At 37.1% G+C, this 26,389-nt stretch overlaps 1 protein-coding gene across 1 annotated transcript in view; it reads left to right on the top strand.

Moving 5' to 3' along the window:
- DNAAF5 (dynein axonemal assembly factor 5) overlaps nucleotides 1-26,126 on the top strand; it is a 30,663-nt gene extending 4,537 nt beyond the window's left edge. Inside the window, exons 5-13 of the mRNA XM_076351111.1 lie at nucleotides 2,113-2,345; nucleotides 5,319-5,531; nucleotides 7,687-7,830; nucleotides 12,632-12,800; nucleotides 15,423-15,570; nucleotides 20,988-21,138; nucleotides 22,483-22,639; nucleotides 24,419-24,610; nucleotides 25,125-26,126. Coding sequence (XP_076207226.1) covers nucleotides 2,113-2,345; nucleotides 5,319-5,531; nucleotides 7,687-7,830; nucleotides 12,632-12,800; nucleotides 15,423-15,570; nucleotides 20,988-21,138; nucleotides 22,483-22,639; nucleotides 24,419-24,610; nucleotides 25,125-25,264 — 1,547 coding nt within the window. The 3' untranslated portion in view covers nucleotides 25,265-26,126. The remainder of the gene's footprint in view (nucleotides 1-2,112; nucleotides 2,346-5,318; nucleotides 5,532-7,686; nucleotides 7,831-12,631; nucleotides 12,801-15,422; nucleotides 15,571-20,987; nucleotides 21,139-22,482; nucleotides 22,640-24,418; nucleotides 24,611-25,124) is intronic.
- Nucleotides 26,127-26,389: the final 263 nt, after the last annotated feature.

Below are 26,389 nucleotides of genomic sequence, written 5' to 3'. Positions count from 1 at the left end.
TTTTTTATAATATGATAATGATGTATTTTAACACTTTGTTGCTCCTGCTTCTGACTTCTTCAATGTCCTGGAATATCTTTTTATAACCATGAGTTTATAGTACATTTTACTTAACTATCTTAGTCCAGCTGTCAAGCTAACAAACCTGACATATGAGCCCCGCTGTGCTTTGGTCTCAGGATGACAGATATTGCAGGTCAGAGGAAGAGTAGAGTTAGACCTCGTACCTGGTGTCATCCAACCAGCTGAATAGCCTTCCATTGAGCAACAGCAGTCATTGCCTTAGGATACAGGTGCAGACAGTTTATAGCAGGGACCTTTTTGACAGGAGTAGCTACAGGGATAAATGCCTGCATTTGAACATCTGAAATGAAGGAACTACTGATAAAGAATGGTCCAAATTCTTTAAACAAAGTTCTGCCTCGGGTGGAATAGGATGCCAGTCTGTATTTGCTGTTTCAAGTTGATTTCTTTATTTGACCTTTTGCTATTCATTGTCAGTTTTCATAATCCAAAATGTTATCCTCCATTGACAAAAGAAGCAGCAATTCATGTCCTGATGCTTGAATTTTTTTTTTTTTTTCCCTACTCTAGGTATTTCATAGGCATTTCTGTAAGCCTTTTGTATTCTTCAGGCCATTTACTTTAGACTGTTTTCCTTTTAGCATTTGTAGTTACACAGACCAATGCGGGAAAATATGCTGAGACAACTCAGTCACTTCCTTTCTACGCATTTACAGGAGAACTCTGTACCAGAAATAAAAAATGTACTCGCACATTCAGTGTTTTTTGATACCTCATAATGAATAACGCTTCCTTCTCAAAACAGTATGCGAACGTTGTGAGTGGCAATAATAAATTGGTGGTTCTTAGAGAACAACTTTTCAGATTTTGTCTGTATAAGCATGTACAGTATAAAGGAAAAAAAAAATCCTCCTGTAGAAAAAGTCACTGAAAAGGTTTATTGCAGTTCTTTGGAAAGCACTGTCTTAGCTTTGTGTAAAGTACACATGTGGAGGCTTGATAGTTGCTTGTGATATTGGTCAAATTGCTTCCCTGAGTCTCAGTGACTTATAAATGAGCTAAGATGTAAATTTTGATAAGTACCAGACAGGACGGTAAGCATTTGTTGGGGAAGTTAAGTTTATTAGTTCTCTAGAAATCTGCCTCCTCTGTTGAGGTAGGGAATATGTATTTGTAACACTTCGGGGGTTTTGTTTAAAAACAAAAAACAACAACAACAAAAACCTACGTTCCACAAAATTTTTTACAAATGGAATTTAATGGGGGGGGGGGGGGAAGATTCCCCCAACTCCTGTATAATCTTTCACTTCATTTTGAAATGTGTTATTTAATATAAAAACCGGAGATTGAAGAGATGTATCAGTGAGCCACTTTTCCCGAAAAGGCCTTAGCAAAGAGATTGTGTAATAGCTGTGATTTTTAAAATAGTATCAATTTTGTTGGCTTGATCTATTACACAGCACTTGTACAAGTCGTAGTACCCTTTCTGCTTTTAATTTGCTAGATATACTTTTAACCTCTTCCTTTAGAGGGCACAATTGACATTGTCTGTTTTACTGCAGTTCATGTCCCCTGCACTGTTTGTGACTTCTACCTTTCTTTCCCCCTCCAAATTACATTTAACTCAGCGATACCACAGCGTTTGCATGCAAAAGTCTTTCTTCTGTTTTATCTCTGTGTGTTTCAGTTTATTTTTTTAATGGGATTTGTGTTGCCATAAAAATTAAAAGGAAATTATTAAGCTGTGTTTTCCAAAGTGGGTAATGTCCCATATCATTTAAGTTCTCTTTCTCTTCCCCTTCTGTAAACATTTTAAAACATGCAATCTAAATCACCATCCAGTAATAAATACAGAAATTTTCAGAGGGCTGTGTGGAGTTTAAATTCTGCAATATATATTAAAGAAATGCAGCTTGCACAGGTAAATTCCTCAGCAGCATTTGGAATATTTTGTTCCTTGCTGAAGCAGACACTCATAGCTCTTATCTCGGAGATTTTAAACTTTTCTAAGGATTAATGTTCATTGACTTTTCCTTTGATATTCTTTTTCTTTTTCCCCCTTTTGTTTGTTTGTTTGTTTTCTTCTAGTGACTCGACCAGGACTAGGTTGTCGGGAACTTGTATCAAGAAACCTCTCCAAAATTCTTCCAGGTCTCTGTCATGACATAACGGACTGGGTTGAAAGCACAAGAATAAAAGCATCCCAGCTTCTGTATACATTATTGCTACATGCAGAGGATCACATAACACAACACATGGAGCTACTGCTTAGAACTTTGTACCAGGCATGCTTGGATGAAGAAAGTGATGTGGTTAAAAATGTAAGTTTACTCTGTTAAAGTATCTACTGTACACTGAATAAAGACCCTATCCTTTATAGTCTTGAGTCAGTCTTCTGAGGGTTGATCTTACCTTAGGTGACTGGAAATTGCCCATGACTGAAGGATCAGGCTCAGGTTTTAATGGATGTTAAAAACGTGAACATTATACATACATACTGTGTTAAAATAAACGTATTCTTGTATTACTGGTATGAAGACCAATAATAAAGTTATTTAAATACTCTTTAGTTGATATGCCAACCCTATGAAGCATTGATAACGATCTCTTTAAAAATCATAAGCAGTGGATTATAGTATAAAAGCCTTGGGGCAACAAATTCCATTTAAAAAAATGTGCAGGTCATGCCCTTTCAAGTTAATTTCACTTATCTCCCCCTGCTGCATAATCCAACTGTAATTCCAACCAAACGTTGAGGTATGTTTATTCCATGTGATACCCATATTCAGTGTTTGAATACTTGACTTAATGCTTGTAAAATGTCTTTTTTTTTCATGTTTTTTGTGAGGAATAACTAGTATCCTTTTTCCTAACAGTTGATGCTGTCAACACTTTAATCAACAGCATCAATAAACACAAGTAGTTGAAGACACTAGATAAATTTAGCAGAGGATAGACAGGTGATAAAAACATTTTTACCATTTTAAGAGAAAATCTTCTGCTCGTATTTCTACACAAGCAAGAGAACATATGTATAACAAAAAAAAAAATTCCACGTAACTTACTTTAAAGCTGCAAATTTTATTGCTTTGGGAAATTGGAAGAATGTGTTCTGCTTACTCAACGCAAGCAGTCCAACCAATGTCAGAAAAGCTGATTTCCTAAATCAGGCTTTTCTTTAGGTTCCTGCTATCAGTTGAGCTATATAGACTGTGAAGTCCATTTCTGAAATGGTCCTTTTTCTTATTTTTTTCCTGCAGTTTCTTGTTGTCTTTAGTCTTTCTCAGTACTAATAGTTGTCTCTTTTCTTTAATTTTTCCTGAATTGTTCCTTCCCTTCCCCCAATTCTTACTCTGTTATCCCCTTCTACCTACTCCACCCCTTCCACTTTCCCTTTCAGAATCAGCATCTGATCTCTAACCATATTGCCTTTCACTGAGACTGAGCTTGTAAGATAAGCCAGTCACGCACTGATCAGTAGTAGAGAGAAGTAAACCTGGAATACTGTCGGAAGTCATCTTGTTGTTTCAAAAAGGGCTATATGGGCTATATGTGCCTTAGGAAATCAGTGCCCCAAGGTTGAAGCAGGAGATATGCCATTGTGGGTATGCAGCTTTTCAAGTTCCTTAGTACTTGTATAAAATATATAAGAAAACTTAAATAATTACAAGAATAAACCCACATGGTCCTGCTGTCCTGATCAAATTTCTCATCTAGTGCTTGTTGCTGTAAATATAAATTCAAAAGTATGTGTTTAAGCAGCACATGGTTTTCCCTTTCCTTTTTTTGACCATACTTGTCTCTTTCTTAGAATTCCACCACTAATCTCGCAGGTGCTTCCAGAGATTTATTCCCAATTAGGCGATGGTTTCTGTATTTAATTTTACTCTTCCTTGTGCCAAAATTTAAGATTCAGCAACTTTTGTTTGTGAATGCCTTTTATCTCCTTAGTGATGCTGCTTCGCAGGATACTGTGATTATCTCCTCTATCGTTTGTCACTGTAGAACCCATTTCAGAGCAGCCACCAACTTGGAAAATGTGCATGTCTTCCTCCAGCCTAATAATACCAAATGAGATGTATAAAAGTAAAAGACCAGATGGTCTCTTATCCTTTTTTCTTTTTTTTTTCTTTCTTTTCTTTTTCCCCTGTTAAAATGAGTAGATAAATTGATCCATACAAATGCATCAATTTGTATTTTTGAACTGTTTAATTGTATTGCCCTTTTCCAGTTTTCAGAGCACTAAGAGTCTCTTTCTTTCTCTATGGCAAATATGGAGGAGGACAGGGTTCACATCTACATAGAGTATGTCATAACTGTTTTGAGTCTTCACCCTTGCAAAAGGAAACAGTTATATATAGTGCAGATTTAAACTATAGAATGCATGGTTACATGCTTCCGTTGACTAAAAAAAACTAGAATGATTCAAGTATTAATTAGGTGCAATTAAAAACCCATGGCTAAATCACTGGGCTAAAAATTATATACAAAGGGGAAATAAGCTTTCGCGTTTGGGGAAATGAGCCAACCCTTAAATAAATGGGTCAGGAAGAAATGTTCCTGTTGCACAGGTAATGGCGCAGTAATTGACTATATCTTTATTCATGCACCTGACTGTAAATATTGGGCATCAGGGAGTAAGTTCTGGTGTGACGGTATTTCATGTGGAATACAACATACCTATATGTCTGCAAGGCAGAGACAGGATCAAAGAGCATGAGTATCGTGTGGAATACATAGTAATTTAAGCCTTTTCAGTTAAAGAAGTAAGAGATTGAAAGCAGTGGGCAGTTCCCCCATGGCAGTGCTTCCACACTAAACCAGATCTGTAATGTCAGTGTCAAAGTATAGTACAATAACAAAAAAATTCCTCTTCCAGGGTTTTATTGTTGTTGCTTTTAATAGACGGGTGGTGGGTGCATTGAGGGCATTCCTCAGAACAGCATTTGGAGGACAAAATGCTAAACCACTAAATCTGCAACATCTGGTTATTCTAAGCTAGAGACTTCATTACACTGGAAGTTGTAGTCCTCATTTCTGTGCATTACTTTCTCGTGGAAGTTTGTCTGATGCTGAGAAGAGTGCTTGCATGCCTTGTTATGTGCTTACTGAACACATGTCAAGAAGATTTCTTCATGCATATAATCATTACTGAGCAAGTGGAAGAGGCCTACAAGGCAACTGCTGAAGCATTTAAAATAACAGCTGGAATCATAAAAAGAAAAAGCCCATGATATGTCGAATGGTCTTTGTGTTTTCAGGAAAATCCTCAAGTTACTCCTGTTCTGTTTTAGTGTGTGAAAGCAGCAGAATTGATTGGAACGTTTGTCAGCCCTAAGGTGTCATTGAGATTAATCACATCAGCCTTTGGGAAGACACCTAAGCCGTCTTGTATAATGGTTCTAACTGCAGTGATTCGAGGGAGCCCAAAAGAAATCTTACAGCCCCATTTAACCGATCTTGGCAACACACTGTCACAAGCTGGAGTTTGTCAGCGATCTGAAGAGGTAAGGATAACTGGAAAATACACAACAGACTACAGTTTTAGACGGGTGGTTCTCTAACTTATTTTTCCCCTTGTTCTCCCTAAATGCTCCCTTGCACACCTACCCCACCCTATCTCAGGATATCATTGTGGACGTGTGTCTGAGACAAAACAGGAGCTTCCCTATACTGCCTGGGCCATGTTGTGGTCTCCTGGCCAAATCTGCTGTTCCCAAAAACTTGCTAGCAGTCCATCCTCTCAGCAGATGTGGGTTCAAGTTCGAGAACTGCTGTAAAAGGCTTCAGATAGTGGGAGGAGAATGAAAAGGCATGACAGGGAAAGAAGCAGCTGTTTAGTACTGTACTAATAGAGGACTACCTTGGCTGATCCAGAGGCAGAATTTAGCCCATGTTTTGAAATGCCTTGTGTTCACAACCCAAACAAGATCATGTATTTCAATCCTCATCAGTAAAAATGACCGAAAACTTTTCACAGTCCATTGTAATTGGCATGTCGGGTTTCCCAAGAAAGATTCCCTCTTGATATCATCATCTTATTTTTGTTTTGTATTATTATTGTTTTCCATTTTAAAAGGAAAGTACCAGTACTCTTCTGTGTACATTTAGGAGCATGCTTTGTAAACGGTTGGGCCTGGTTGCTTCTCTTTAAGTGACAATCTAGGAGGAAGACTTTTATAAATTAGAAATTTACTCCCCAGTGTACCCTTAAGTAATGGCTGAGCCTGAAGACCCTTTTCATTTTAGCATTTGAAGAATATTCATCAATTGCTATACAAGGAGGTGAGAGATTCTCTTCAACGTGGAATGGAGGTTTTTAACTTCCAGGATTTTTTTTTTTTTCCCACTTCAATTGCCCAGATGTGGAAATAGATCGTTAGAGATGCACAAGAAGAATCCCTACAATTTCCCCCACAAATGAAATCCTAGCTTTCATTCCACCAAAAGTTTATTAGGCCTCTGCTTTTAAGATGACCAAAAAAGGGCCAGTGCTGTGCCTTCAGAAAACTCTGACTTCATGTCAGATGCAGACTTCCCTTCAAAACAGTTATTCATGTGTGTAGACTGAATCTAGCGTAATTGTCTTTTTGAGCCAATGTAAGATATACGTTTGAAGTTCTTCCCTCATTAGGTTTCTTCCCTAATGGAATATGTACCAGTGATGCAGGAATTAACCTTAATCTCCATGAAGCCTGTGATGATTAGGAACTCATATAACTGGAAGCACTATAACCCGATTGTTCAAATAACAATTCCCTGAAGTATATCTGCAAAATTGCTATGAGGTCTTAAGCTTACCACTTCCATTTGGCATTAGGTACAATAGACACATTCATTTGCAGCTGAAGCGTTTGGCGGAATTGTTCTAGCCTTTGGTCTTGGAAAACAGTCTTTCTCTATTTTAGACAGCGAATGCTGCATAGACACTGTTTAGCTAAGGATTGACCATGTCCATGAGATTAATACCACTTAGAGCTAACCTATTGCTAGACTTGATTTATTTTTTGGAAGTAAATTTGTAACCATGGCCTCTTCTGTTTGTTGAATGTAATCTGACAGCTTCATGGAATATCTGATGCGCTTTACCGTAGAAGTGATTGCAAACTAACTGACAACAATATTGACTTCAACTGGTTATCAGTTGGGTCAAGATAACATGAATTATATTGCATCAAATGAGATAAATTGGCTGAGATAAAAGCAGATGCTCAGGTTTTCTTGGTTTATATATTTAACCATTATTGTTCCATTCAAAATAGTCAAACATGGAATAATATTTGAAAAAGTTGTAACAAATATGTTATTAATTAACAAATTGCACTTCGGAATGAGAAAGTACTATCGGTAAACTTTCCAAAATGCTTTGATGTTTTTATTCACAGTGGAACAATTGTGTGATTAAGAGCAGGGTCATTTATTTTGTTAATAGGACAAGGAAAATACAAACAAACAGTGTGGGAGGAAGATTATATTGTATTCTATAAAAAGTAGAATGTAGGTAATCAAAAGAACTAACATGAAATTATCAATATGTTACCAACTTGGGGGATTATACAGTGCTCAGATTTTATCATTGTCATTTCCCATATCTCTCCCTTAAAGAGAATGTTATATTTTCTAACAAAACATAATCAATTTATGCTTTTATTAAACAAATAGGTCTTTTATATGGAGCAGTTGCTTTGTTGTGTACAAGCATTGATTGATGTATGCCAGGAAGACTGCAAAGAAATCAGCTTGCAGCTAATGAAAGTTTTGGTGACAATAATGGCAATACCGTGTTCTCAGCACCTTAAAGAAAAGGTAAACTATGAGCTTAATATTTTGTTGTGTTTCTGATTTCTAGTATTGATAAGACACTTTGTCTAAACAGAGCCATAATTATTTGTCTTGCTGTTAGGTTTAAACCACAGAAATCCTTAACTAAGAGCTCATCCACAAAGATTGGTAGAGTTGGAAATGATTTGGTGTTGCATGACCTTGACTGTACCCTCTGTCTGTCTCCTCATCTTTTTCCATAGCTGAAATTACTTTGGGTTTAGTCTGTTTAAAACACATAAAGGCAACTTCTCCAGAAGAATAAATCATTAAAATCTTATTTGTAAGAGTTAAGAACTTGTATGATACTACTAGTTTTGTTTGGGCGTTGCTTATTTTTCATCTGTACGTGTGTGTGTGTGTGTGTGTGTATAGCAATCTGTTCCAAAAATTATATAGAACTAGACTAGTTAAATATTTAGATATACATATAACTTCAAATTAATCAGATTCACTCTGTTAGAATGAAAAAAGCATGAGGGAATACTTGGATTCTGTGTTTAGTCATAAAACTGTTCTGCAAAGATCTATCCCTATGGCACTGTTCTGGTGGTTAGTTAATATTCAGAAGTTACTGTGAAGGCTGAAAGATCTATGAATTTGTCAGTCAAAGTATTGGTATTTCTGCTTTGCCAGATCACAGTTCATCGTTGTTAGGTGCTACATCTATTTCCAGACAACAGTTTGAAGATCTTGGTTTAATGTTGAAACCTGCAAATCCACAGGGCTGTAATTAAGATTAGCAGCAACAGAGACAAGGGTCTTATAGGTTATTTCTTTTATGGAACTGGAAGACAGAGTAGTGCTAGGGTTAGGGTGGGACTAAAGTTGAGGTTAAAGTCTAGGGCAACAGTGGTGCCAGAAGAGCTGAATGTACTGTTGCATCTTGGAAGCACTATAAGACTAGAATGTACACTGGTGTTTCTAAGGCAAATATTAGCTCCTACGTTAAGTGTGATCTGCAGAAATCTGGTTAATATCTGAGTTTGGCTGACGTAACAGGAAAGGATATTACTCAGGTAAGACACTTAAGAGTTGGCCTTATTGCTACATCTTGTAAGGCTTGTTCACTGGCAGTGGGCTGTACCAGTGGGGAGTAATGGCTCGTGGCTAGTCCAAGGTTGTGCATCTCTCACTGTACATACTGTGTATGATTAATACCAGAATTAAGTTTGGAGCTGGGTTTTCAACTTGGGACAGCAGAGCCTGGAGAACTACGTTTCTTCATAACTTTGGCTGAAGGTTCATAGAGTTAGAATATGTGCTGGTTCTGAGAAGGGCCCTAGAATTCAGTTTTATTTTGTGGCCGAAAACACCCAGTATGGGTCTGTAGGCTACAGTCACAACTAGATTTATTTTTTTTTTTTTTTTTAAGTGTGTTTAGATTAGGTTTCAGAATAGATGGCTTGAAGTACATTACTGGGACATGGGAAGCTCACAGTTGGATGAGGGCAGCCATTGGCCTAGGAGAACACTTTACTTGGGTGGATATTAATCACTGGGCCATGGTTTAGGTAAAGTTTTGGGACAGGAGGTGTTCAAGAGTTTGTTGCTGGATTGGGCATGCTGTTGGTGCTGGTTGAACTGTTGATGCTTACTTTTTAGGTGGATATAAGTCACTGGATTATTGTTAATGTTAGGTTATACACAGGAGCACACAAGTGGCCAGGAAAAAACTCAAATTTATTTTCTAACTATTAAAGAATAATTCACCTATAGATCAAGAGCCCTACTATCTTTTTTATCTTTAGACAAAGATCAGACTGATTTTGCAGTAGTTGACCTTTTTACCTCCCCACCAGAACCAAAAGTTTAAATGTTGTAGGAATGCTTTAAAATCAAGGACATCTGTAGATGCCCTGATAATAGATGAGCTTTTTTGGCTAAACATTATCTCACCCCCTTGTTTCTCCCTTCCTCTTTCTTCCGCAAGCTAAATATCAAATAAATCAGCAAGCCATCCTCATGTAGTACAATTGTGACCTATCCAAGTTGTCTTTTTTCAAACGTGTGCCTTAAATGCGATGGCTGTTCTACTTCCTTTTCTCTTGCTCCCAGGCATGCTATTCCAAAGGCCTGTGTAGCATCAGTATTTGTGGCCCCATAGCTGACAGGTGGCCTCCAAGGAGGCATACGCTTAAACTACTCCGAAAGAAGTAAAATAGAGCAAAGCTTGAAACAAATATTGAAAGGACTTTGCAGATCAAAGAGGTAGGGCATGAAGATCTGTCTCATGGAGAGACAGTGTGAGAGTGGGATTTTTGGGGGGCTTGTTTTGTTTTAAACAAACAGTCTGTCCAAGTAAGCCTCGGACAGATGGATCTGCTATGTTTTGCAGTATCGTGTCTGTTTAGCCCTGCAGTGGTCTATAAAGTCAGCAATGTCCATTTAAAACCTTACAAATTCATACTCCTACAAAGAAAGCAGTTCCATGGAGATAAAGCCTGATTTTCATGTACGGAAAAGTTAATCTCCCAAGATTATTAAAGGTTTAAGATGTTCCTGCAGTTACAGATGATTTTTAAAGTTGACAGTACTTTGGATGAGAAACCTTTTTCTCATTAGCCTTTCTTTCAGCTTAGGCAGTTAGAAAATCTGGCAACGAGATTACATAACTGCAATATTTCAAATTTGTCACAAAGACAAATACAGCTTGATTTTATTTTTTTTCCCCTAGTTACTGACTATTCTAGAACTTCAAAGTGAGCTGTACAACTTGCAGAAGGCAAGAAGTCTCTGTTAAAATAGCTTAAGACCATATAGAACAAATGTATTACATCTAGCTTTACAAGTATAAATTTGTTGTTCAGAAAAGAAATCCGTATTCAGGATCAAAAGATTCGGAGTATAAACATAAATTATTCAAAAACTTGCATTATAGAACTTCAATTCAGGCTTTACTATAAGGGGACAGAAGACCACAGAGATAGCGGAGGCCACAACTGATGTGACCTGACTGCGAACACTCACAATCTTCCTTCATTTTTGGCCCCTTTGCTTTGTGTTGATCAGTATTTCTGGTTGCTTAGGGCTAAGGAAAAAGATCAAGACCACCAACTGAGCAGTTCGGTATCATGACGAGGAGTGTGGTTTACAGCCCCAAATAGACAGAAGCCATATCAGTTGTTACAGTCTAAGCATGTATTGAGCTTGTCAGTGATTTAACTGGTGACCTAAAGATAAGATTTTTGTTTCATTACCAGCGGCCTGTGCTATCTTGGCTCTTCTTTTGGCACATGCTGATTATTACCATGAAAATATTGCATCATTAAACTTGTTAGCTTTCAAATATAGGAAAGAAAATCACTCTTGCTGCTTTTTTTTTTTTTAACAGTGAGACACTTCTTAATGACAAGATATGCATCAGTGTGGTGGGGTTAATAATGAAGAACAATTTCTGTCTTGACACATTCTGTTATGTAAAATGTTCCAATTAATTTACAGATAAATTAATATTTTACATATAAGCTATTCTGAGTTTTGGCTGGCTGGCAGAATGTTTCCAGAGAGGAGAAATCTGTTGTGCTTGAGGCAGGCAAACCTGCTTTAAGAGTAACCTTTGTCCTTAGCAAATCCTGATTTCCATCCCTCCCCCCACCCCCAGTCTCACTTATTTTCTCCACATCTGGTACTTCCATAATAACATCTTTGTCTGGCAAGTGATTAGTCTGTAAAAATCTAAAGGTCCTAGACATGTTTCAGTTAACTTGTGCGGTTGAGTTCAGCTTAAAAATATTAAAAATATGACTACAATTTGTAGTTCTACTGAACCACTTAGCGTCCAATGATGTCACTCACAGCGCTGCACTACATCTTTCCCTGCTAGAACTGGCCATGCTGACGACATATGTTATTTCTCAGTAGGGTTTCTAATGGTGTCTTGCTCCCCATTCTTGATTCACTGTCCACTGAAATCACTAAGACTATAGATGCTGCTTTCAGCATGCTTTTAATCTCTTCCTTAGAGAAGTTTTGTATCTCTGGTAGGAGTCTTCAGGAATTATAAAAGCAAATTTTCCTTTGCTTTGAAATACATCTGCTACAAGTGGTTAAGAAAATCTATATGCTTCCTTGCCAAGCATGATCATGTCTGGAATTCATTTAGTAGTTCTTTTATGTACATGTTTTATTTGCCTGTCTCATGGAATAGCCTAAATGTAAATGTGAAGAAGGTATTTCAAATGTAACAGTGAATTTTGGTACTTCTAAGCAACAGAAGTTGAGAATTTCAAAATTAACCTGCCCAGCTATTGCAAAGAGAGAGCATCTTGCATAATTAAAACTGGGGGAAAAAAAAACGGGGGGGGCTGGGGGGGGAAATACCATGTCTTCCTCTCTGAGCTGCAACAGCAATAGTTTTTGGAAGCTGCCATAGCCTGCTAGATGGGATTGTGAGAAATTCCCTCTATGTTAATGTTTTAAAGCATTCTTAAATTAAGAAGAGAAACCACTACATCTTTAAAACTAGTAAGAGCTTTTTTATTATATGGTTAGCTTTTGGATAGGTTTTCACATGGATTAGAGATTCTTTCATTTTGCTGTTACATTGCTGTGTTCCCTATGATTTCATTTTGAAATAAGGACAAATGTTTCACTTTAAATCAAAGTTAATGGATGTAAGTATAGGCAGACATTAAATATCAATCTTGATTGTCCAAGTAGAAACTATGGAAATCTTCTTGTGTTCCTTCTGTTCTTATAGTATAATTATGAGTTTTAAAAGTTTTTTCCTTTTTTTTTAATATTGTTTCAGTTAAGATAAAGTATCCTGTCTCTGTTTTAACAGGTAGAGGAAACAATGTCTTCATTAGCTGAAGTGCAGCAATTGGATAGTTTTCTTTATCTCTACAAAGAGCATATAATTCAGCTTATGGAATGGGTTTCAGTATCATGTGATTGTTGGACATGCTATTCTCCAGAAATATTACAGTTAGATGTCATCGCAACTCATTCAGGTACGACTTACTTATTAGTGTGATAGCTCACCTAGTTCTAAAAAAATAAAGTCATAATCTCCATAGCCTGCAGACACATTGTGTTTTATAATGCACAGTGTAATATTCAGGAACTTCACAAGAATATGATGGAAAGCAAAATGGAAAGTGTTGGAAGCAGCTCAAATTCCAAAAGACTCCTTGGCTGCAAGGAGCATACTAAAAGCACTTATGTAAAGTACGCTTTCAGGTAAACGAAACGGGTAAGAATTATGGGGAGACGAACTGATGTAGCTTATGTGTCCAAAAATTTATCTATTTTTTCCATCTATTCACTAGCCTTCTAAAAGAAACTATCTTTCTGTACAAACATTTCCTCATGTACGTTCTTCAATACGTTACTGTGTATAGATTAGTGAAACACTTTGGCATACATTTCACCTAAGTTCAGATCTGCACAGTGAACGTTCCTCTGATGCAGCTCTCCAGATTGCATCTACAGGCAAGGGACGCAGTGGCAGGCAGTTCTTTTCACCTAGACACCCATTTTAAGATGATTAAAATGGAAAGTCCTGTTTGTTCGTTTTTTCCTTTCTGTTAGTTAAAAAGGGGATGTAGACAGCTACTTCAGCTACAAGTGAAGTAGTATTATTGCTACTGCAGATAGTTAAATGTGGACAGGTATGTTTCAAGGGACTGTATCTTCTGCACTTAATCCTTGAATCTCAAAAAAAGCCTCAACAAACCTATATGAAGCACCCACTTGCTGGTTTGTGCAGCAACCAGCATAAGTACTTTTTGTTTTTTTCATCTGTGGAAAGAACAAAAAGTTTTTTCAGTGCAAGATCCGAGAGGCCGACTTTTCTGTGTATTTGCACTCCCATTTCCATGACTGAGGGAATTCTAGACAGTTGTCTCTGTTTTTCTTAATGCTAAATAAATCATCAAATGTCTGGGCAAACATTTTGGCTTGCACCCAACACTGGTAATATGCTATTGTCTGTGTTTTCTGTCTGACACAGCAGCTCCTAGAGCTATTCTCTCTCCCCCCCCCCCCCTTCTTTTCATTCCCACACATAATGTTTTTAATCAATTTCATCAGGCTTACTAATTTCAAATTTCTCGGGGTTTTTACAGTTTTTCAGGAATGTATGCTTACGCTGCAATTAGCAATGTAGTTTATTTCGTTTATTTTCCATCTGTTGAATTTGCTGTTATCAGTTTGATATTAGTAGTATCTTTTAAATGTCTCAGAACTCACATGAAGCAATGTGTTTTGAATAAATGCTGTGAAAATAAAGACCTATTTGTTGGCACAGGAATTTAGCAAACTGCAGTTCAACACCCTGTATTGCTTCAGTCTAGACAGTGAAGGTTTGGGGTGTTTTTATTATTTTTACACACTAAATTTCCAGATATTATTAAATGCTAATGAACTTGTTTGGGAATCTTGAATACTTCAGTCTGTCCATTCCATGTGTGAGGAATATTCTAGTCATCAGAAATGCCAGTGTTGTGTCTCCTCCTGGGAGGATTTTCTGAGCGACTGGGGTTGAACGGAGTGTGCAGCACAAGGAAGCAAAGCAATAGAAGTTCCTAGAGGAAAGCAGTTTATTGCAAACATAGAGCAGAAAGAGCATTCTACAGCAAGAAGCTTGCGGAATAAAGCATGTGTAGAGTCTGTATGTATTCTTCCTCTTTAAAACCATGCAGATGTTAATCATTATCAAGCAGAAAGGCACAAGCTTCCTTCTGTTTTGGGAAAACAATTTCTTGAAACGTTGGGATAACAGCTTAGGGTTGTTTGTTTGTTTGTCTATTGTTTAGTGGTAAAAACAGAATTAATCATAGGATGTGAAAATGTTAACTAGAGAATGCATTTGGAAAATATTTTTATTTCAAATAGTAGCTTCTAAAATTCATCATATTTTAGATTCTCTTGTAAAATGCAAATAAGCATTCTTTAAACATGGAGAAAGAATACTGCTGCAATAATTCTGTTATCCAAGTTTTGAGGCTGACCCTTTCAAACATGCCCTTTCCTGTGCCACTGGGAGTCATGAACATCTTTCCTTGAATGCTGCACATGGAAAAGCTTGAAAGAAGAAAAAAGCATGGTTAATGCTGCTATTTGGAGCGGTGTCATGGTCATACTAGATTCAGTATAATTTTTCATTAAGTTCAATAAAACCAGAACTTTGTGCGTAGCCTCAAGCTTTCAGAGCTACATCGTGAACAGCGTTAATCCCCCCCCCCAAATGCATTAGTCCACCCAAAATGTCATCTTGTACTGCTGGTCCCGGCAACTAGCGGGTGTCATTGATATGTCCATGCTACATAATGCAATGTAGTACAGCAGTACCAAGCTGGCCGAATGACATGTGAGTAAACCGACCTTCAGGGAGCACCACGCTGCCGTGGCTAAGACTTGCGGGTACCTGAGCCCATGGAGAGTTAGCCCGGGTATTTGTACACTGCCTACTACGGTGTAACACGGATACATCAACAGCTGCCACGCAAGAGTGGAAAGTTAAGTACTGTTTCAATACCAGGCATGTTACCAATTCTAATGCACTCACATATAAAACATCTAAATAGAACTTACTAGTACTCTGAAATAAGTCTTACGTGTTTATTTTGTAGGTCCTGTCATAGGTGAAGCTCTGAATAACTTTATTCTCATTCTTAAGACATGTCTTCAGCCGAACAAAGATCCCCAGATGCGGTTAAAACTTTTCACTGTTTTATCACAGTTGCTCCAGAAAGCAAGTGAAACGGTCAATTCTCAGGGGTAAGTAGAGTTCTAATTTCACACAGCTATTTGAACGCTACAGTGGCATTAAAAAGTAATGACCGTGGTAGTTATTTAACCCCTATAATTGTGTCCATGTTAGCATGTCTGGGAGAAGAAAGACTTTCCCACCATCTTCTACAGCATGTTTTTCTTGCTGTATTTTTTAACAATGCTTAGAAGGGTGGAGTGCAATAATTTAAAAAAAAAAAAAAAAGCAGCCTGGACTTCCTCCACTGTAGTCTTCCTACCTCTGCCACTATGGAGAATTAAAATGGATGTCATGCAGATCTGGATAGTTTCAAAAAATAAAGAGCTATAGTTGAAAAGAATGTATGTTTGAAAGCTAAAATGGGGATTCTTAGGAAAGAAATGGGGGGGTAGTTGTTTTTTCCTTTTTTCCTTTTTCTCCCAGCCAACTCCTAAATCCTTAAACTTTGCCTGTAGCCATTGTAAAGAAACAATAAAACACCCCCAAAAATGGGCATTTTTAAATGCCCATGATATAACATGGTGTTTACAAAGCATTAAACTAAAAGTTTGATAAGGAATTATTACTACTCTCAGTGACTGATGACGGAAGTCTCCTGTTGCTTGGCACTAGTTATGCATTGCAAGTACAATCTAACTGTAATTTACGGTGCTTATAAAACCCCTCCATTTATTACAATCCCAACAATGGGGATCTTTTGTCATTATTAATTTAGCCCTACTAGTAGTGCAAACACTTCTGCAAATCTGTCCTGAATACATAAACTACATCTGCTCAGCTTTTCCCAGTGAATTTAGTATGTAAATGTATTCTGATGCATATTTTTTTCATTTTTAACTCTTTAAAAAAATCAATCACAGGAAGCATTCTTCCTCAAAGTACTTTGATAGCAATGGTCATTTATGCTTAAAAGTTTTTTTCATCATTATTCTGATGAGCAAACTGGCACTCAGTGGGCATTCTTGTATGTTGAACATTCATTCAGGTTCTGTGAGGCCATGGTAGTATGAATGTAGATGTACTTTTACCATTTTTAGATATATTTAGTATATTCATGACCTGCATCCTATAATGTAGGGGAGGAGGAACCCTGGTGTTCCCATTCAGTGGGGGATTCCAGGTAAGCTGAAGAACCTCTGCTAATGCCTCCCCTAATAGATTTTGAGCTAGTATGCTTAAGATGGAATATAGTGAAGCTGTCCTTTTTTAACTGAAAGCTGCTTGTGCCACGTGTGGTGTTGTCCGTTTCCATATTTTCAGGATCCAGTATTAAAATCCCTATTAATATGAAAAATCTCTTTGTAGTCAGTGGATTACTTGTTTAAATAATCATGTAACTGAATGGAAGTTACAAGATCAATCTAGGTATTCAGGAATCTTCCTGAAAGAAAGAAAAGCACTTTGAAAACTATTTTAAGTGTTCGAGGATCTGACTATTTGTTGTAAGCTAATCTGTTATATCTCAGATCTGTATCATCTAACTGAGAATGCAAAGACCGTGAACACATCTCGCGTTCTGTGGTGCCCTGAGCACAACAATAATGCTTATTGAATGTGTAATAACATATTTCAGTCTAAAAATGGGATAATGTGACCCTCTTCTATCTATTTATTTTTTTTATGGCCTAATTTTACTGTCCTTTATTTACTGCAGAATACATTATTAGCTCCTGTTCATCTACCATACAATCACACTTACTATTTTCTACATTTGTTTTTAAAACATTAAATATATTCATTCTTTCAAAGTATTTAATCAAATTCAGACCTGGTCAACAAGTTAGTCTCACTGGCATTTCTTCTCTATGCATTTTCAGTTATCTGGTCTCCTGCTCTTCCTCCTCAGAAATAGCATTACAGATTACAGCAGAATAGAATTTGAAGGATTGAGTTAAGTTTTCTGTTCTGCCTCTCAGCTGTGATCTACAGAAAATCATTTAGGCTGCACCTAAGCAGTATGACATGCCAATTACAGGGCATGCTACAGGATCCTGACTTGCAGTGTTCCTGGCTAGGGTGGCTAGGAGGTAGGAAGACTTCTCCGTTAACACGTAGCCTTATTCATTCTTTGTTGCTCACCTGTACAGTAGGACTGGTAGCACTTCTCCATCTGAAAGTCTCTGAAGTGCTCAGGTGAGTATATTAAGTTAGATCATGTAGGTACTGCTGATAGAGAGTGATCACTGACAGATAGATCAGTGCAGGACCACATAGAAAACATCATCAAAGAATAAACTTTTGTTTTGGCAGTAGTCAAAGTAAATAGGATGAAGAAAAAAATCTTTCATCTGCAACCCAGTCATTTGTATAAGTAACGGAGCCAAAGAGGGGAAGAAGAACACCAACCCAATGAGCTGGCAGCCTCACTAGGATTCCCAGGAAAGGGAAATTACCAGTGTGGAAAAAATAGAAGAATATGTTTCAAAGTAATACTCTCAGCGAATATACATCACACCGGCTCTCCACAGACAGCAATGATGGAAGTTGTTTTGCTCAGGGCAGTGTGAGTGAATGGCCTTTTGTCAAGATTAGATACATCCAGTGAGGTTACTAGACCTGTTCGTACAAAGAACACTCCTGGCTAAGGATGGCCCAGTCCAACTCATAATGAGGCGCTCTGTCCTCTGAGAACAAGAGCAATGCAATGAATTTTACCAGGAGGTTTATCTTCAGAAACTAAAAAGCAGTAGAGGGAGCTAAATAGCTCTTTGAAGTCTTGATCCTACTTACCATTGTAACAGCCAGTGCTGTAATGTAGGAAGTAACATGTAAAGTTTCTATGTTTGAAGAGTTGTTTGTAAAACATTTTTTGAGGTTTTGATTTGTAAAAACAAATCCAATTTTGTTTTGAATTGCCTGGATTTAGGATGTTAAGTTTGGAAAAAAACAAAAGCATACGCACAAGAAACCCAAAACGCAACAACCCACAAACATATAAAGCCAAGTGCAGCAGTGCCATAAAAGCAGAAAAGGAGCCAATCCAGAGCAAAAATGTATAAAAAAAATAATTAATGTGGACTGAAAGTTTAAGTATATAAGCCCATAAAACAGCGGTAGCAATCAATGTAAACCCAAGCTCTGCTTTTTATATCTGCATAAGAGCTGGGTATTATTGTATGCACAGATCATGTTTTAGTTATTTCATATGCAGTTGAGAATAAAGTCTCAAGTCTGTAAATACGAATAGCACAGACAGGGTATGTTCTTTCATGGAAATGACTTGCTTTTAGAATTAAGTTCCATAGATTTACAACAGTAAGATCTGAAAATGGAAAGAGGGAGAATTTAATTGCATCAGCAACAGCAAAAAATACATCTTAATGGTAAGGACAGATAGTGTAGTGAAGTAGTAATAAGTTCTGGTTGCGCAGTCACATTCGCTGCTGGCAGTAATTTGTTTAGCTCCTTAAAAACATTCTAACAGTTTAGATAGGAAGGCTTTCTGTTACTATGCTAAACACAGTTGTGTGGTCATCTAATTTTGTTTGAGTCTGACATGATTGAGTCAGATAATTGCCAGATACTGCTCTACTGATTCTATTTCAAGGCACTAGAACAAATATTCTCACAAATAGCATAACGTTATGGTTAACATAATGCTGATGGAATTTACCTTTATGTTTTGACAGATTGGGTTTTCTTTGCAGTTTAACAGAAGGCTTTATTAAAAACAGAAGCAGCTACTGATCAGATAGCACAAAGCTTTTTTTTTTTTTTTTTTTTTTTTTTTAGCTTTGGAGCTAAAAGGAAATTTGGAATGACGGTGATCATTAGTCGTATTTTTTTCCGGCAACTTTTTGAACAGAAAATTATTAATTCTCAAAAATGTGTTTAAAATAATAAATAAAGGTTTTTGACAAATTTAGATGTGCCTAATGGGACGTCAGATTTCTTGTTATTACTGAATCTTAAGTGCCATCTGCTGGACAGGAAGCAAGAACGGATCTGTGACTTTCTCAGGCACCGAGCGCTCCCTTAGCCAAGGGGCTAAGCAGCAGCCAGGTGTATCTATTTTCATCGTGTTGAAGATAGAGATCTTCAGTTTTGCGTGTGAGCAATAGATGATTAAGGCCTGGCAGGCTAGCTGGTCATACTTTAGTCAGGTTACACCTGGGTGACACGGTCTAACTGCAGTGGGTAAAGGGCAGTTACAGGAAAGAAGTAGATACAATAACATTTCTTATTACATTGATACAATATTATTACGGATTGTTTTTTGTTGCTGGATTTTCATTGCTGGATGATTTTGTTTTGCTGTTGGGGGGATTGTTTTAAAAGTACTTAGTGATAATTGTTGGTTGTTAACTTCTACTCATTGTGTTCCTCCTGTGGCTTGGCATTTCTCTGTAGGAGCCACTTACTCATCCCGGAAACGTAGGACTCTTAGAAAAGTCAAAACCAGCTCCTTCCCTTTCTGCCAGGCACCAGGGCGGTGATGTGCTGTTTTGCACTCAGGTGGCCGCAGTCCAGGTCTGCAGGAAGTTTGAATAGAGTGGGACACAAGTCAAGGTAGATTTGGCCTGTTATTTGTCAATCTGGTTTGCATGCTGCCAGCTGCTTTTTAAGGCAGGGAGGCGCAGTGAATAATCTGAGCCTTAGTTATCTAGTCACAGCCAGGCACACGTGTCTCTCTGATGCAGCAAAGTCTTTTAATTTGCATGTAAGATCTGTATCTTTTTCTCTTAATTTAAAATTGTTTGAGCTGGAATTAAATGGGTGTGAGGAAATACTGCCTAATGCAATTGCTGACTCTCGCAGCAACTTTTAACATTATAATAGCCCTTTCAACAGAGGAGGAGGAAGAAGCATCAGCAAAAATATCAGAGATTTATGTGTTTGTAATGAAAACAAACTAGTACTGGGACTGGCACCATCTGAAAATCCTACAGACCTCTCATCCTTGAGGGAGACGAGTTTCTGAGCCAAGGGAAAGCTGAAGTATTCTGTGTAGACTCCCTGCAGTATCAGTAGTTCAGGTCTCATCAATAGCATTCATACTTTTCACGTTATAAATACTTTTCACTGGACAGTCTTAAAGGGCCTTACAAATATTAATGAATCCTCACAACATTTGTATGGGGTGTTATCTCCACTTCACAGGCGGAGAAAATGAGACAGAGAGAAGGTAAGTAGTTTACCCAGATAACACAGTGAGTCATGGGCATCGTCTGAAGTGGGAGAAAGTCTAGCCTCCCCTTTCTGTGAATGTTAGGTATTTGTTTAAATATTATCTAGAAAAATTAAGTTATGAAAAGCTTATCACATACATTATAATCACATTGGCTTATAAGATTTTTTTTTAACAGTCTTTTTTTTTTTTTCCCCTGCCTATGTTTCTATGACAGAAAACTCTCTTTTACATCCTGTCAGTCTCTTTATCACTTTCTCATGAACCTTTATTTTGCTTTCTTATTTTTGGCTTCAGGCTGTTCCCTAGCTACCTTGAGACTGTGATAAAAGACATACTGGCTCCTAATCTGCAGTGGCATGCTGGAAGAACAGCAGCTGCCATCCGCACTACAGCTGTATCATGCCTTTGGGCTCTTATTCACTGTGAAATGCTTTCACCAAAAGAGGTAAATTCTCTCTTTCTCATCAAATGTACTTTGAAATCTTAGGCAGGAAGACAAAATAAATGCAAGGGGGAAAAAAGAATAAATCCTTATTGTAAGTAATATTTTCAGATGGACATATAGTTTTCATAACAAATTCATTAATTGTAATTGCGTATTAACAATTGAAACAATCAGTAGTGGAGGGACGATGATATCCTGATAAAGAGACCTCAGGCCAGCAATATGGTGAGCTGTAGAACTCGCCATCGTCAAATTTTGTAGATCTTTGTTCTAACATAACGTCAGTTCTGTAGCACAAAAAACTAACGGCTATTAGCACAACAACTTGGGTACTTGGCATTCTTGCACCCCTCGCCAGCGCCTGCACAGCTAGCCAGGACATGCTTTTGTGTAATGTGGCAAAGGCAAGCTGTCTGGTTGCCTTGGAGCCCACAGGTCCATTTAGGAAAAAAAAATTCTAAAAGATTCCTGGAAAGGGCAGGAGGACTTGAGATGGAACTTGAAGGGTATCTGTAGAAACTGAAGTAGAGCACTTACAAGGAGTACACCTCAAGAAATGTTACCCACCATAGTGATTAAGGATTAATTGAGTCTGAGGGGGTTTTGAAGCATCTTTGCTAACAAAAATAGCATTTGGAAATGATGCACTAGAAATATTTTAAATATAAGGGCATTTTTTAAAAATAAATGGAATTAAAATGTTATTAAATGTTCATAGTCTTTATTGTCTTTATAACAGACCTTAATTGAACAAAGTGCTTTAACACATGTAGCTGGCTGAGTTTACATATACAAAAACATTCATATCGGAGACTACTGTTCTAGTTAAATGTTTTTTCTGAACCAGTGCCTTAATGCCTTTTTTGCATTAATGTATACTAAATGTACATATTAAAGTCAAATTACAAAACTCACTAAAACATTGTATTACAACAGTCTTTACTTAAAAGCTTCCTTTTAGAATGAGAGCACCATCTTCTGGTACGTACACATGATCCTCATCTCCAAATTATTTAAAGTCTTGCCAACAATTTTTTTAAAAATAAAAAGGCGAGTAAGTTTAAAGCTTTTACAAGTTGCATAAAACTCATCTGCATATATAGCGAGCATTCATGAACTGGATGATCAACTGGTGGATTTTTATTTCCCAAGCTTGCTTAGAGGCAAAAATAGAGCTGTGAAACTTCCAAGATTTTCAGGTTAACTTTCATAGTCAACTTTTTCTTTTAAATTAAGCAGGCCAGTATTGGTCAGAACTAATGGTAACTGATGTAACCAATAAGCATATTGTTTTAGAGCGACTGAAAAGCTGTTGTTCTTCTATGCTTTTCCTGTTAATTGTAGATCTTAAAAGTCAAAGATGGGCTAATGCCCCAAATTATTGCCACTATGGATGAGGACTCTAAAATTGCTCGACTGATGGCTTGTCGTATTGTTGGTGTTTTTCTGAAAGTCTGTGGGAGGCAGTTCGATGAAGATAAATTTACCAACACTTACACAGGTAAGTGTAAAAGTTTAATTTTTTTTTTTTTTTTTTTTTTTAATCCAGATCTCCATGTTGAAGAATTACAGTTACTTTTTTACCTGAAGTATCATAGTTAGCTTAGCTTTTAAGGATGAAAAGCATCATGCTGGAGCAGTAGGCAGATTCACTGTATAGCTTTAGGATTCACTGTGCAGGTTGTCTACCTCACCTGCAGATTCACGGCAGGTGGTAGCAGTGAAAGCACTAACACAGACTAGGGAATGACAAAAACTGCTCTATGTCATTGTGGTGTCTGGCTTTAATCCCACGTAAAGAGCAAAAAGCCTTTAAACAGCTTGAGGTGCAAATAGGGGCAGATTTTATGTAGGCTCGGTTTCTCAGCCATTCTTATTTCACTCCCGTACACATATTCTAATGCTATTTCTGTGTTCTCTTATCTGGTGTTTTAACTATTTGGGTAGCTCTCCCCCAGAGTAATTTTATAGATATTAAGGAAATGGAAAAAGTGAAGTGCTGCACAAAATCATACCATTAGCAGCATTTTTGTGTATGAGAGGCAATTTAATGTCTTAATCCTGCAGAGATTAAGACATGGTCTTAAACTGATAAGTGAGACTGCTTAAAGTGTGCAAAGTACACATACACATTTTAGAAAATCCAGGTGTTAAACACCTGAGTAGGTGTTGTTGAGTGTGACTCCAACAGCACTTGCTTCTTGCAAGGCCTTTCTGTAGTAGCTTTTTAACTGCAGTATTTCATTTCACTGAGGTGTTGTATTGCAGACAAGTCAGTATCTCTTCGGAAATGCCCTCGCTCCCGGTTGAGCAGAACTGAGCAGTATTCCCAACGCTATTATGCATTAGACCACTAGATGGAACTTCACTCAATATTACGGTCTTTGCAAGGCTTGCCAGTATTTCATCTGCACTGCTTCCTAGTTTAGACTATATGAAATAATGTTCTAACTATAGTGAAAGCAGAACAGTAATGCATTATATAAACGGTAGTCACATTGTTCTCCTTGCTGTGTTTCAGAGTGCCAAGAGCAAACCATTTCATTGTACCATAAATAGACCTGAATAGGTAGTGGGCTGGGTTTTTTATTTAAAAAAAAAAAAAAAAAAGGAAGAAGAAAACCTTAATCTAGACTGCTGTAATGTCAAATAGAGCTATTATCTGTAATGCTTCTTAGGATGATGATTAAATGCTAAACAATGAATCAGGAGAAGTACAGTCTATGCGTTCTCAGAGATATGTACAAATAAATCAGACTTCCCAAACCCAGCATCTTAATGACTGATACTTTTTCTTACATGGCACAGTAGAAATCTAACAACAAACATTTTTATTTTGGAGAAATACAGGATCGGACAATTGTCAAAGTATATCTTTGCATCTTGCATATTCAAATAGTCTGTGATGCAGTCATTCACTGAAACAGCAATATTTGATAGAAATACTGTGCTTTATAGAGCATAAAAATACTGAAACTGTACTTCTGTAATGCATTGACATTCATAGTACCTTGTTAGGAAGAGTGCTAGAGAATGTTCTACTAATCTAAATAATTTTGTACTTTTCTTTTAACGTTTTTGACAACATAACAATCCAGTAACAATGCACTGCGTGCTTTTAGGAACAATGTACTATGTGTATTCGCAGTGTTCAAAAGACATATATGTCGCAAGTGCAACAATAATTTCAGTGATGACAAAATACATTTGGTTTTTTGAAATGCAAAAGATAACCAAATAGCACCATGAACAGCGAAGTTATGTATATGCTCCTTTTCAGAAGTTTTAAAGCGTCTGGATGATGCTTCATGTGATGTACGACTGGCAGCTGCTCACACCTTAACTAATTGGTTTAAATGCTTAAAGGACAGTGATGTGAAATCTGCAATGGAAAGTCATATTGAGTTTCTGTACCAAGAACTGTTGATACATCTCGATGACCCAGATCAAAATATCCAAAATGCAGTCCTAGGTAAGACTTTCAGTCACACGTATTTTTAACAGTGCTTTTAAAATCATGTTTTCAAGTGTTACATGAAAGTAGCACATACAACTAGAGGCTAATCGTAACAGACTGGAAGCTTACCTTTGGGTTTCAGTGAGTACGAGCTCAGACCTTCTACCAGTGTGCAGAATGTAATGTTTTATCTAGCGTTCACCAGAGGGGGAATGTCAGTGCATCTGATTTATCCAAAGACTTTATAGATGGTAAACAGGATGTGGAGCACAGACACTAACCATTGCAGGATGTGACCGTATCCCAGCTTGCTTGATGGATTCTTTGGAATTTGTTAGCGTATCGGTCTGTGTTCAGGCACGTACATGTCAAAATACAGGGCTCGGCAAATGAGGGAGGAATCAGGTTGTCACGACTGCGCAACTTGTAGAACAACAACTTCCAGGTTAGGTTTTGGCTACTTTGAGGGAACTCGGGTAGAGAAACACAGAGCGGCTAATGATTTATAAAACATATTTTTCTTTTACAGAAGTTTTAAAGGAAGGAAGCGTTTTATATCCAGAACTGCTCGTGAGAGAAATTGAAGGGGTTGTCCACAAGCATCGAATGCCAGTCTATTGTAATCAACTACTACATCACATTCAGTCAGCCAAAGGATCAGCTTTATGAATCAGCGCTGAAATCTTTTTAGTAAACTGTATGTGAAATCTGTATGATCTGGATTACTTTCATATTTTCATTTGCTTAAGAAAGGCTGAGCAATAAATAGATTGTTTTTTCTTTGTAAGTTCACTATTAGCTCATTTAAAAGTCAAATTGGCACAATTCTATGTTCTTTGCCGTTTGAACAGATCTTTGTATTCGCTAGCAATAAAACAATGTTTTAATTCACTTTGCATTGGAAGTTTTTCAGATACAAGGTTTAAAGGAGGAATGTTTTTCAGGAATTTGATGCTTTATAATTGAGAAAGATAATTTATTTAACAAAGTAATAGTCTAATGTCAAAGTTATTAATGTGATACAGTGAGGACTCAGTCTTTCAAGGAGCATTTCAAACACTGGATAATATTCAGACTTTGCAGAGTCAGGTCTGTGAGGATCAGTTTTATCAGAAAAAAAAAACAGGCAAACTTCTCTTGCATAATGCAGCAACATTTTTATAATGTTTTGAGTACTCATAATTACTATGCTGGTATATGGGGACATGTTCTGAGTAGGTGTCACTAAAGGAATAGTTTTTATTGTCATATTACATTTCATGACTGAGAATAAAGCTAACCTTTTTTTAAATAAAGCTTTATACATGATAGGAAATGTGCTGTTTTGTCATTTAGATTAACAGTATTTATATTTTTGTATTAAATATATCGCATCTGCAGTTTTTATGTTTATATGATTGTGCCTTGGAAAGCAAGCAACATTTCATTTCATATTACTTTGAAATTAAATTCTCCAATATTAGGTTAAAGCTTGATTTATTTTTTTAAAAGACTTTTGTAGCGTATAAGTTTTAGTGTCGTCTCACATTCTCAGCTATGTAATAAAGTAAGTGAGCTCCTAGATTCTTGTCTAAGGCATTGTGCGGTAGTGTGCTATTTGTTGCACACACAAATCATGGAAAATCAGGATCCTGATTTTTTTTATTATTATTTTTTTAATTATCTGTATTGTAGACAAAAAGCGCTCTTTGGCTTCTAACTCCTAAGTGCCTTGGCTTTGTATCAAGTCTAAAAACAGACTCAGTTGGGTTTGGTAATAGTCCTTATGCTGTGAAAAGCCCTCATGTTTGTTTA

Source organism: Aptenodytes patagonicus, chromosome 13, assembly GCF_965638725.1.
Source record: "Aptenodytes patagonicus chromosome 13, bAptPat1.pri.cur, whole genome shotgun sequence".
Classification (NCBI taxonomy): domain Eukaryota; kingdom Metazoa; phylum Chordata; class Aves; order Sphenisciformes; family Spheniscidae; genus Aptenodytes; species Aptenodytes patagonicus.
This window is presented reverse-complemented; position numbering and strand designations above follow the sequence as displayed.